This window comes from Liolophura sinensis, chromosome 8 (genome assembly GCF_032854445.1).
Source record: "Liolophura sinensis isolate JHLJ2023 chromosome 8, CUHK_Ljap_v2, whole genome shotgun sequence".
In the NCBI taxonomy this organism is placed as follows: domain Eukaryota; kingdom Metazoa; phylum Mollusca; class Polyplacophora; order Chitonida; family Chitonidae; genus Liolophura; species Liolophura sinensis.
This window is the reverse complement of record NC_088302.1, coordinates 33,014,508-33,027,115: the sequence shown is the minus strand read 5'-3', so window position 1 is coordinate 33,027,115 and position 12,608 is coordinate 33,014,508. Positions and strand designations below refer to the sequence as shown.

The window sequence follows — 12,608 nt, the reverse complement described above, 5'->3', positions numbered from 1 at the left end:
TCATTCATTCATTTATTCATACGTATCATGAATTTCCCTCGTCTCTGCTCACATCCTGCTCAGTTAATGCTGCTGTGTATGTGAAATATTATTCAATATGATGTAAAACCCTAATAGTGGGAGTCTTTGTCGCCACCCAGGAGTCTCTCATAAATGCAGTCGCTGTGAGTTCAGGTCCAGCTCATGCTCTCTCTTCGGTTGTACCAGCAACCCGCGGATGATTGAGGGTTTCCCCTGGGCTTTTCCTAATTTCCTCCTACCATGTTGAGGGCTACTGTTGTATAATAAGTAAAATATTCTTAAGTACAGCCTACAACCAATCAAATAAATAAATAAAACCCCAATAAAAAGTAACCATAAATAAATTAACTCAGCTATGAAATTTGCAGATTTTGATAGTTCAATTTTGCCATCACCATTTTGAAAGATAAAACAAATTGTGAAGTATCACTATATGAGAATATACATGTAGTGTCATTTCCACAAACTCATACTATTGCAACAAATGCCTTAAAATGGTTTAGTAAAGGTTGAAGAATACTCAAGACTTTATCCATTTGTTAGTAACTTGTTTTGTGTTTTTTTACCATATCATCAACGGTCAATTGATGGACAAAATTTTAGGTGAAGGTTTCACATCTTTACCCAAAGTTTTGCCTTCCAAAAATCTGAATTTTTCTAGAGTGCTCAATTTTTACTTGAATATTGTGGCAATTCAACATTCATTCTGCAAAATTACAAGGAGATATGTGGATATAACAGAGTAGTATGACATACCCTACTTAGGCTCTCATTCCTTTGATTATGATCTTAAGTCATGAAGTTTTTGAACATCAATAGTTTGCACTGTAACACCATTCAAATAAAAAATACTGTACCCATCACATTTAGTGGAAAGCTGAGTTTAGTATGCCTTACATTCACTTGGCAACAGGAGTGCATTTGAATGCTCTTCAATCTTTTATCACCAGCCCCGATAGCACAGTTGGTAGAGCGTATGGTTCAGGAGTGGTAGATCCAGGGTCTATCCTAGATCGAGTCACACCTAAGACCTTAAAAGAGGAAGTTGTCACTTCCTCGCTTGGTGTTCAGCATGAAGGGGATAGTGCAAGGACTGGTTGACCCATATCAGTATAACTTGCCATTGGTAAGGCATCTCATAGATGTAGAACTAGACAAATGAGCAGTGGAAATCTGTCCTGCAACAAGGAGGCAAATCACTAAGGACTCCTTTGTTGTCATATGACTGAAAAATTGTTAAGTACAACGTTAAAACCCCAAGCACTCACTCACTCCCTCTCAGATTACCAATGTGGTCACGAGTTCACATCATCCACAAAGCTTCAAAGACCTGGAAACCCGTTTGTCGTGTTTTCTTTTATATTTACATTACAATTTTCGCCTGACTGAAAACTTGTTAAGTACGACGTTAAACCCCAAGCACTCACTCACTCAATCTTCTGTCAGATCATGTCAAGGAATCTCAGTGTGGTTCTAGAAAAAATCATGGGTTGCTGTATGACAATGTCTATCATCTGTACACATCCTTATACCTTCCTTTGTAAGGCTGTACAGTTCTGTCTGGAAGTTTGATTATCTGATGTGACTGTCAAAGTCATGTTGATCAGTTGAGGTTGTCACGGCGCCTTCACTGGGAGCTTCTGATCCCCTGATCAATGAGACTGTAGGCTTGAATCAAGCTCTGGCTGGCTCACCTGCAGCTTTAAGATGGGAGGTTTTTTAAGGTACTAGGCAATGGTTTACTCCTATTATACCAGTTTATTTCACCTCACTAAAAACAAATTCCCTCTAAGTGAAAAACTCTTAAGTGCAGGGTCACGAAGCGATCTTAGACTAAAGTCAGGATAGAAAATCACTTTAAAATTGTTGTTTCTTATGTTACAAGGTTAAACTTATATTCTGGGTAGGTTATTGTACAACAAATTTCAGTTAAAATAATGGAAAACTTCATGATCCTGGGGCCAGGCCCCGTGATAACGAAGCAGTTTTAGACTTAAGCCAAAATTCCAATTCACTTTAACGTTGTTATTTCTTACGTAACAAGGTTAAAATACTGCTTGACAACATAAATTGTGGCTAAGTTTTTGTAAAGCAAATTTCAGTTAAAATACCAAGTTGACTGATTGAAATTTTGACATAAGTCAAAGATTGTTTCGTGATCCTAGGGCCAGTGTAATATTTATTTAGTTATTTGATTGGTGTTTAATGGCAAGAATTTTTTCTCAAGAGTGTTTCACGTACAGTACAATGACTTCTCAGGTTTATTGTTGGACTGTACATAAGTGCCTAATGTAAACCACTGGCCTTCATTACTACTAACCTCCTGACTGCATGACAACATGATCTGGATTTATACAGCAATCAGATAAATAAACAAAATATTTGCCTGAGGTATAAAATTAAGGCATGTAGATATGCTGTGTTGATGACAAGACACCATGTGGGACCTCTCATGGGTACATCATTAAATGTTGATCTGCTCAAAGAAATTAATTATATAAATGTGTGTAATGTGCTTAATTTGCAACACGAACTTGAAGTCAGCTTTAATAGTACGAAAGAGTAGAATGATCTTCCCTTAAGAGGTAGTCCATCAAACTAGATCAGGTAGTCCATCAAACTAGATCAGTTAGCCCATCAAACTAGATCTGGTAGTCCATCAAACTAGATCTGGTGGTCCATCAAACGAGATCTGGTAGTCCATCAAACTAGATCTGGTAGTCCGTCAAACTAGATTAGGTAGTCCATCAAACTAGGTCAGGTAGTCCATCAAACTAGGTCAGGTAGTCAATCAAACTAGATCTGGTCCTCCATCAAACTAGGTCAGGTAGTCAATCAAACTAGATCTGGTCCTCCATCAAACTAGATCAGGTAGTCCATCAAACTAGATCTGGTCCTCCATCAAACTAGATCAGGGAGAAACTTGTATGACCCACATAAAGCTTTCTCAATGTAACCGTTTTTGGGTGGTTTTAATAACGCCATTGGTTCGAATTTAATCAGGCATGCTGTCAGTCCTGTTTTCTGATAATTGAACACGACTGCTGAGGTGTGGGTTGGGAGGTTTGCCAGCCTGTCCAATCTGTGTTTGTGCTATGGTCTCCCCATGGGCTCTGCAGCTGACAGTCTCGTAATAACTGATGAGTTACGTGTCTCTCAGGACAGACCAGCCAAGGACACTGAGCCAGTAAAGCACTCCACATAACCTGATATTACACGGGTAACCTCTCCAGATCCTCGCTACATCCTCCAAGTTGTCCTCAAGGGGCCACCGCAGTTTTTACAAAGCCAACATTGTAATATTGACTGTATTGCTTGCTTATGAATCCATATCCTATACATGAAGTTCACATCTAGACTGCCAATATTGAGGCAGAAGCTTTCTCATTCCAGTCTGGGTTTATTCGACTGCTCTACGCTCTACCTGTGTTATATATAAACCCACCCTGAGGACATGCCTCTATCTCGGCCTGTGATTTTTCAGCTTGTCTACTGAATTGAGACTGCTTTAATGTATGGGCAGTTCTCAGTGAGGCCAAAAGTTGAACTTCACTCAGCAGTTAGACTCTTTAGTGGGTATTTTTTTTTTTTTTTGTTCTTTGTGCCAGAGAAAAATCGTTAACTTCTTGGAGATAGTTTCCTCCAGACGCAGCTTGCTTTCCTCTCAGAAGCTGGTACAGCTACGCACACATGTTGAAGTAACATGTTTATCACATTCTGAGGCATCTTATAGATCTCCTCACTATTTTCTTGAAATCTTCTCTTTATCCTGTCTTTCTAGCTTTGTTAAATTTAAATGCAAAACCTAGAAACTATGACATTAAACATGGTTTTTAAATACTCATCTTTAATAAGGTGTATGTTTCTGGTTTTAATTATTAAATTGTTATAAACCAAATCATTAGGCTTGGAAAACTTTGTGTACTTGAAGTGGCAGTATGCGGCATTATTTATTACTGTAAATAAACCTTAGTTTATAAGTGATGTAAAAGATAACCTAATTTGCTAGGCATGCTAGGATTTTTGGAGATGTGAGTTCAATCTTGGCTTTGGACTGTGATTTGTTGGATTTCCCTGTTCTCACTGTTTGTGAGGCCATGGTGACAATTAAGCCTTCAACAATTCCCATGTCTGTCTGTACATTCTTATATTCGTTGAAGACCGCTGCTCTTTCACTAATACGGAGTGCCTGTGAGTAATTTTGTGCATAATTTGCTCAAGATCAATTTTGTGCTCCACCCATAAAACTGACGGGTAATCGGGTAACTCATGCTTCCCGCTTTCACACTGCACTGTATTGGTTGTATCTTTGATGGAAACCCAGGTGAAATAACTTTTATTTTTGTGGTTCTCATGTGGCTATAATGCTCACATAATGCTGACATTCCAAACACATATACAGGCGATCTCATTCACTGGGGTATAATCACTGTCTGTCCATGGGATTTGTTGTAGAGTGATTTAGGTTGCGAGATCATTGCTTGGGAACTAGCTATTTACCAATGTTATGTTGATGTGAATTACACATTGCAACTAGTTCTGTATACCGAGGTCTTGATTCATGCTGTAAAATGGCACCCAAGTTAGAGATGCCAAAAAATGGTCTAAGTGATGTTACAAACAAGGCCCAGAATACGTATTTTCAATTAAAAACCTTTTCACAACAAAATCAGCGATACAAATTTACTTAAAACACCATGTATATTTAAATTTTAACTGTACCACTTGGCCGTGAAATATTATCAAACATGATATTTTTAAAATGAACAACAGCATAAACTTCTTAAAATGTTAAAGCCCTGCATAAGTTTAACCTGGGTTGGGTCGCAATGTCTTTGAGTCCCTCTATTGTGACAAAGTTAACACGGAAGAGATAGGGAAATAAAGAAAAAATTGAAAATGAGTCTTCCTGGTTTGAAATTCTGGCTAAATCTATGGAACCTTGCACTTGGACACATGCAGCTACATGTATTAAAGTAGAGATACAGACAGATAAATTAACATTCACACTGTAATTTTTATGGGTTTTTGGGTTCCCAACTTCCCATACACATTTCTAGAGGCTGATGCTCCTGACATTACTGAAAAATATTTTGATAACAAATTAGACTATCTGTGGATGGTCTTGGGTCTTACTCAGACTGACACTCTGCTCACTTTCCCACCATAAAGCTGTTTGGTGTGTATCTTGTGGTGTGAAAACACTAATCAAATAAATAAATAAAAAATTAAAAAGTTTATCTAAATTGGGAAATTGAAATGGTGCCCAAATTAGATAGCTGATTACGCATCTTTAATCATTATTAAAGACATGATTTACGTAAGCCTGCCATTGGCATCTTTGAAGGACGTGATACAACTGTAGAATGGGACATATGGTAAAATAACAAGATTTTACCATAATAATAATAAGATGTGGAATTGTCAAATTAAAAATAGACCACTTCGGTCATGTTTCCAGTGAAATATTTTTTTTAATTATCAGTGCAAATGTACAACGTAACTTTCTTTATCCTCTGTTTACTGAGCAGTTATAATTGATGTTTTATTATTGATGAAAGGTGAGAAACTAATCAGAACTCTAATAGTACAAGACATCCGATTGTAATTACTTATCTCACTGTAAGTAAGAAGTAAGATTGAAGAGAAAATCTATTCTTGGAACCACATATTTTTTTTTCTGTATCAGAGTGTAATTACTTTTTTTTTATAGTATGACATTTGAAACTTGATAAATATTTAATCAATTTATTCTCAAGATTGAACGCCTAAGCAGATTATCTCTTAATGTGGGGCATATTAAAATTCAAACGACTGGGAATAAAGCTACATTTTGCATTTAACTTGTAAATCATTGTGTGTATTAAATAGTCTTTAATATATGTATATATTAAAGAAACATATTAGCATGTGCAAGACCCTCATGTGCATGATTGTATAATGTTGAGACAAAAAATAAGACTAATGGTTTTTAGTTGTGATCATATTAAATTATACTTTTGTCATAATGACATGCATTGTAGCTGGCATAGATTTTCTAGACTTAGTTTTTAATACTTTTACTTGTTGATGATTTCTTTATGGAGACATGCAACAGCCCCTAGGTTTTGATTGACACACACACACACACACACATATATATATATATATAATCATAAATGCTTTACTTATACCTAACTGTCCATACATATGAGATGGTACAATTTCAAAACTTTTGAGGATTTAACATTACCACAATTTATGTATACAACTATGTCAATATTTCAAGCTCTTCTAGTGCAATTTGACAAGTGTTCCAGACTTAAAGTTACCTTAAGAGATGTACATGGCATTGTCAACATTTCTAGTAAAATCTGACACATGTTGAGGACTTAAAATTACCTGAAGAGATGTACATGGCGTTGTCAGCATTTCTAGTACAATTTGACACATGTTGAGGACTTAAAATTACCTGAAGAGATGTACATGGCGTTGTCAACATTTCTAGTACAATTTGACACATGTTGAGGACTTAAAATTACCTAATAAGTGTACATGGCATTGTCAAGATTTCAAGTACAATTTGACACATGTTGAGGACTTAAAATTACCTTAATTTTAAGAAATTATTTTACAGTATTGTATATATCATCTAAAGTATTCCATATTATTACAGGTTGGCAATGTCCTTTTTTTTAAATAGTTTTTAGATTGAAATTGTAAATTTGTAAAGACTTTGTTTTGACACATTTACCCATCTTTTGCCACACAAAATTAATAATAGTTCAATTTGACAATATTTATGGAGGACAAAGAGTTAACAGTACCTTGATCAGTGCATATGATCACCATGGTAAGCTTTTCGTAGTACAATGCAAAGTGATCATCGAAGTATATCATGATTGCACACTTGAGTGAACATTTTAATAGATAGGATGTTACATAATTTGGAGAAAAATCTACATAGATTTGTACAATAGTGGATTTAAGCTGTAAACTTGTTTGGTGTGAACTTTGTAAAAAAAAAGTGTATGTATATGTCTATTTACACACGTGTGTATATACATTTGCATGCATTCATTGACGTGTGTGCAGTGATCGAAGAACATAGATTCATATGTTTATATACATCCATACACATTTCTAATGATACATGGGTGAATCTTACAGCATAAACTTTTTGCCACTTTTTTTCTCTGTGAAAATTGTAGACTGAGATTGTCATTGCTCTATAAACGAGGAATGAGAAATGTTTATATGTGTATATAAATGTTAGAATCACAACTCTAGGAATTTGTATTCTTTACACTACTGCAGTGTACATGGTCTCTGCCATCAGGGTATACATGTTGTAGGATCTTGTCTGTCACTGACATCAGAATTCACACTTCCCTCGCTGGAGGATTGCCTCTGAAATGAACTGCGACTGTTCAGCTCTGACATGGAAGTACATGTCGAGGCCACCGACCTCCGTTTCCCTCTTAAATGAAACGATTTGGTTGAATGTCTGAAAATATTTCTAAGTTCCTGGCGAAATTTTCGGCCACTGACACAGTAGAGAAGAAAGTTGATGCTGTGGTTTATGTAGAGAAAAATGTTAGTTATGGCTGAGACCAGTCTGTAGGTCGCCAGGTCTTGCCAGTTTATACTGCCGTTTTCACCGTAAAACTCGAACGTGTCCTCGCGAATGATCATGAGGATGACCTTTGGCGCTGAACAGACAAGGAACGAGAAAGAGACTGTGAGGAGCATAATGGTGATTTTACTGCTCGTGTCTTGTCTCGCCTGGGTAGAAGAACCATAGTCGGGGCCAGCCTGCAAAACAGCCTGCCGTTTCTGTGCTTTTTTGTTGTCCACAATTATAATAATGTTAAACACGAGCAAAAGGACAAAGGGAAGAAAAGAATATATTGTCGCGTCCAGCCATGGCCAGACTTTCTCGTGAAAGTATCGATGCTCCTCTAATGGTAAACACACTCCTTCCTCGTTGAGGTCTGTGATGAAAAAGTACTGCAGATCAAACGCAGAACAAACGAGAGCGATGACAAGAACTATCCACTTGGGGTGTCGCAGAACTCTGAAGGTCAAGGCCGTCAGAGGGTAGTGGATTGCCAGGAATCGGTCGATTGTCATGATGACCAGTATCCAGGAAGAGAACTGGAAGCTCCAGTAGGTGATGAAAGTGAGTGTCTTGCACCCTGCGGGGCTCACATTACTGGTGTCATAGTTCTGCAGGTAGGTTATCCACCTGCGTAGGCAGCTGAAGTACAGCACTATCGTGTCGGCCACGGCCAGAACGGCCATGTAAAAACAGGTGGATACTGTGATCATAGTTTTACGAGACATGATCACAAAGCTCAGAGCATTCCCCAAGCTGCCGATGACTATCAGAGCAGGGTAGCCATAGATGCCCAGATACTGGGAAATACGGAACTCCAGGAAGGTCTCTAGAATTCTAAAGATGAGGTCTGGGGGTGGAGAAATTCCTGCCGGGGGTCTGTCTGTTGTGTTAGCATCCTGAACCCAGCTTTCGTTTCCTAGCCAGTGTGTATTGTTAAGTTCAGACCAGTTGCTGTTTAGCCAGGCCTGCACATCAAAGCTGGTCAGCATGGTGAACAAGCTGATGGCCTTAGAACTCTCCTAATGATGTTGAGAGTTTTGAAATGCACTCACCCGCTCACTTTATAGTCACTCACTTTCCAAAGTTGTGTTCGTGGAAGGCTTAAGTTTCCAGAGTGTCTGGTCAATCAATCAAGCCTGAGGAGTAGGCTTTATAAAGCTCACTATTGGGCGGACAGAAATAATGCTATCTCCACTAACAGTTCATTTCCTGCAGTTTCCTCATCCACAGTTATCCACAACACACTTGTGACAGTTAGGTCAAAACTAGTTGTGGAGATTGGAAGTTGTAGAGCTCTTTCGTCGTCATCCAGGTTGGCCCTGTCAAATGGTTTGCCTGTATCAGGGCTATTTGAGGAGATGATTGGCTGAACTGGGGGAGGGAGGGTGAGGTGCTTCCATACCAGAAATTGATGAGCTTGTCTGATTTTCTCCTGTGTCTTTCACGGCAGTGGCTTTTTCCCTGGGAAACAGGAGCACAACTTTGGTGCAGCACTTGAATTAACGCAAGAAAGTCGAGACGAAGAGTTGATTTGTGAATGCAGTTCCAGCACAGTTCTGCGATAAGAAGAAGCGGTGCAGGGTTATCAGCTAGTGGCTGAAGCGTTTGCATAGCTCACTCTACCCTGCCTGGCAAGTAGTGTGACACTGGTTGCACTGGCAGGTTTTCACAGGCTTCAGCTCTGCCACCCTACCCCCTCGTGGGACCTGAGAGCAAGGCACCTGCTCTTTATGATCCTATAACCGAAGCTGCGCGGTAGATTTATGCGATATTACTGGCCACAGGAGATGCCGATAAGTGGAAGAGCTAACCTCTCAAGGGGCACTCAGCTCCACTGCATACTTTAAAAAAACTGTCAGAACTCCAGCATAGTGTTTGTTTAATTTTCTCAACAAAATCCCCAGTGAAATCATCAGAAAATCCTTTCCCAATTTTTGTACATCTGGGTTATAAATCAGACTTACTGCGTTTTTAAAACTTCTTTCACCTCCTGTTTTATTTGGTGCATAAACTTATTATGAGAAGGAGAAGCTGACAGTCATAACCACATTTAATTTGAATTATTTCTCACGACTGCTTGTTGATGTTTTTATACTCCTTCCTGACGAGGAAGTCAGCTGAGATCCTGGATTGTTTTATAACGCATAATTACAGTAAGCCGATTGTGGTGAGATCCAGCTAGATACTTAAAATGGTTTCATCTTGCCGTAGCAATGCTGGAAATATCGGTGATGTTATTGTAAACAGATATGCAAAGATATGCTTTAAATTCAAGCTACCCTAATTCCTCATCTGTTTCGCATGTGAAAGAACAACTTTGCAGTGCATTTAATGCGCATAGGCTGTATTGACCAATTTCAGTATAATTTTATCTGTCTACACAGAATATTGATTTGAGAAAATGTGTGAATAAACACTTTGCAACAATGTGAAAGGGTCAAGGAATTAGAGTATTTAAACTTTTTACCATTTTGAATTATTTAACACTAATATGGAAGATTGCTTAGATCTATCATTTTAGACTGAATGAATGATTGTGGCTTTACATCTCATTAGACTGAATGAAAATTTTAGACTGATTGAATGATTGTGGCTTTACATCTCATTTTAGACTGAATGAATGATTGTGACTTTACATCTCATTTTAGACTGAATGAATGACTGTGACTTTATATCTCAGTTTGAATGAATGATTGTCGCTGTACATCTCATTTTAGACTGAATGAATGATTGTGGCTTTACATCTCATTTAAGACTGAATGAATGATTGTGGCTTTACATCTCATCTTAGAAACTATTTACAAGGAAGCTTCCACCACTTTATCCCCACAAATGCTAACAGTTTGAACATTTTTGTGCACACTTATGTCATGTAACTGGATATGCTTGAGAATCCATTTAAACAAATATACTGCATAAATGATGATTAGTATTTTATGAGTACTCAGGAATATTTCACTTATTTGCTGGGGGCCAGAATTTTGGCAGGAGGAAACCGTTCAATGTACATGGAGTAGTGTGTTCTCCTTATGTAGATAATTTGCAGGGATTTACATAAACCATGAAGTGTAAACAGATGATGTTATTGATTTGTACACATATACATTGTAATATTATTGTTATAAATTATATTCGAATGATCTTTTATGATTATAAAAAGAGCCTGAAAAACCCTGTGTATTTACATTAACATTTGTAAATTTGAGCAAAGAATTTTCCGACACAGGGCACTTTCTCTTGTCAATGCTATTTTGAGGAATTAAGTGGACTGTTTATCTTAACAAAACCATAGTGGGAATTGGTCAGAGGTGAGTAGGTTCCTCGCTGTATGCTCTGGGGAGAACATAAAGTTATCCCTCTATGTCAGATTGTCTGAGGTGTGATGTTTCTGGTACAGAAATAGACCAACTCTGAGCAAGTGAACTGGCGGCTGTTTGCCCGTTTTTACAGACCATGTAATAACAGTGGGCTGTGCTGCATGACGTAAGTTTCACACTCGATCATCTGTCATGTGCTTCACATTCTCAACATGCTGTGTTTATAGGGGCATTTAAATCTACTTCACAGATTTCCTGTTCTTATAACGGCTCCCTTGGTACATGTGATGGGTTTTTTTGCTCTCAAGTTGTTGTAACTTGCAAATGTAATGTACAGTACATGTGGTAAGAGAATTATGTTCCTGTTCCGTACATAGATATAAGCTTAATTTGACACTTTTCATTCTCCTTGGAGATTTACTCTGGCCTCTCTAGTTTCCTCCGTTCACAAACTTCTCAGCTTTCATTGAATAAGCGAATGATTCTTGAGCATGGCGTGGCTCTGCCTGATTTCCTCCCTCCATAATGCTGGTTGCTGTCGTACAAGGGAAATATTCTTAAGTAGGGTGTAAAACACCAAAGAAATAAATAAATAAAGCATGGCATTGAGCGCCAGTCAGATATAAACAAACATAGTTTTCATTCAGGTCAAAACTGATTACTCATTATATTTTTTTATAATTTTTGGCCTCTGTCTTTGGTACAGCTTTAACTTTGCACGACTCAAAATCATTTTTTTTTCTCTCTAATATTTGAACATTGCTAAATATTGCAAATACTGAGTCATTTCCAGAATCGAGATGATATATGTAGGGTTTTGTTTTCTTGGAAGGTAGATGCAGAATGCCGAAGATAGATTTTGATTCTATTAATGTGTCCAGGATTTGCTGCATTTTTTAGTTTTGCAGCATTTGTATGACAAATGTGAGAAAATGATTAATGATCATGGTTGGCCCGCGGTGATCTTTGAATCTGCCTCAACTTAGTGACGATTTAAAAATGAGTTGTTAAAAGGAAATTGACAGTTATTGATCAGGAAGTAGACCTGTGGTTACGTGTCCACAAATACTGCAGAAAAAGATACACTCCAAGTGTCATATCATTTGTGTGCTACTTGATCTTTTTTTTTTCTGTTTTTTTTTCACATTTTTCTTAACCCCAGCTTAATATGCTTCAGATGAAATCTATCATTACACAGTATGAGAATAAACCTATCCCAGCCTGGTTGTATGTAGGTTTTTTTTTTTCCCTATTATTAATTATTTTAAACACATTATCATTATCATTGCATGAGAGAACTGCTTAAATACAGACTTGATACATGTACATGGTTAAAGAGCAAATACCTTACAATCACATTATTATAAATGGTTTTGGGCACTAGACTCACATGTAAGTCTCACATGCCAGGTAGACAATGTTAAATACTTAACCTAAAGCAAGGATTTATAGTCTGTCTACATTTTGATCAGACAATTTCCTCAAGTTTTAAAACATCCATTCAGATAATTGAGAAGACTTGACATTCTACTCTATATACTATAGGTGTTAGAAAAGGTTTTATTATTTTGTCATTACAGTTGCTTAGAGCACTTTAATTCTGATTTTGGTGGGGATTGCAGCAAAGTGTGTCCATTTTTTCAGTCTTCTTGCAGTTTGTACATATATTT

The 12,608-nt window shown here is 37.5% G+C and overlaps 2 protein-coding genes across 2 annotated transcripts in view; one reads left to right on the top strand and one right to left on the bottom strand.

Annotated features, from left to right (window-relative positions):
* Nucleotides 1–12,608, top strand: part of LOC135473434 (GON-4-like protein) — a 61,731-nt gene that overhangs the window by 34,350 nt on the left and 14,773 nt on the right. The gene's annotated exons all lie outside the window — the stretch shown is intronic.
* LOC135473927 (psychosine receptor-like) lies at nt 7,216–8,987 on the bottom strand. Its single transcript, XM_064753869.1, has one exon. It carries the CDS (start codon nt 8,608–8,610, stop codon nt 7,336–7,338), a length of 1,275 nt encoding a protein of 424 aa, XP_064609939.1. The 5' UTR covers nt 8,611–8,987; the 3' UTR covers nt 7,216–7,335.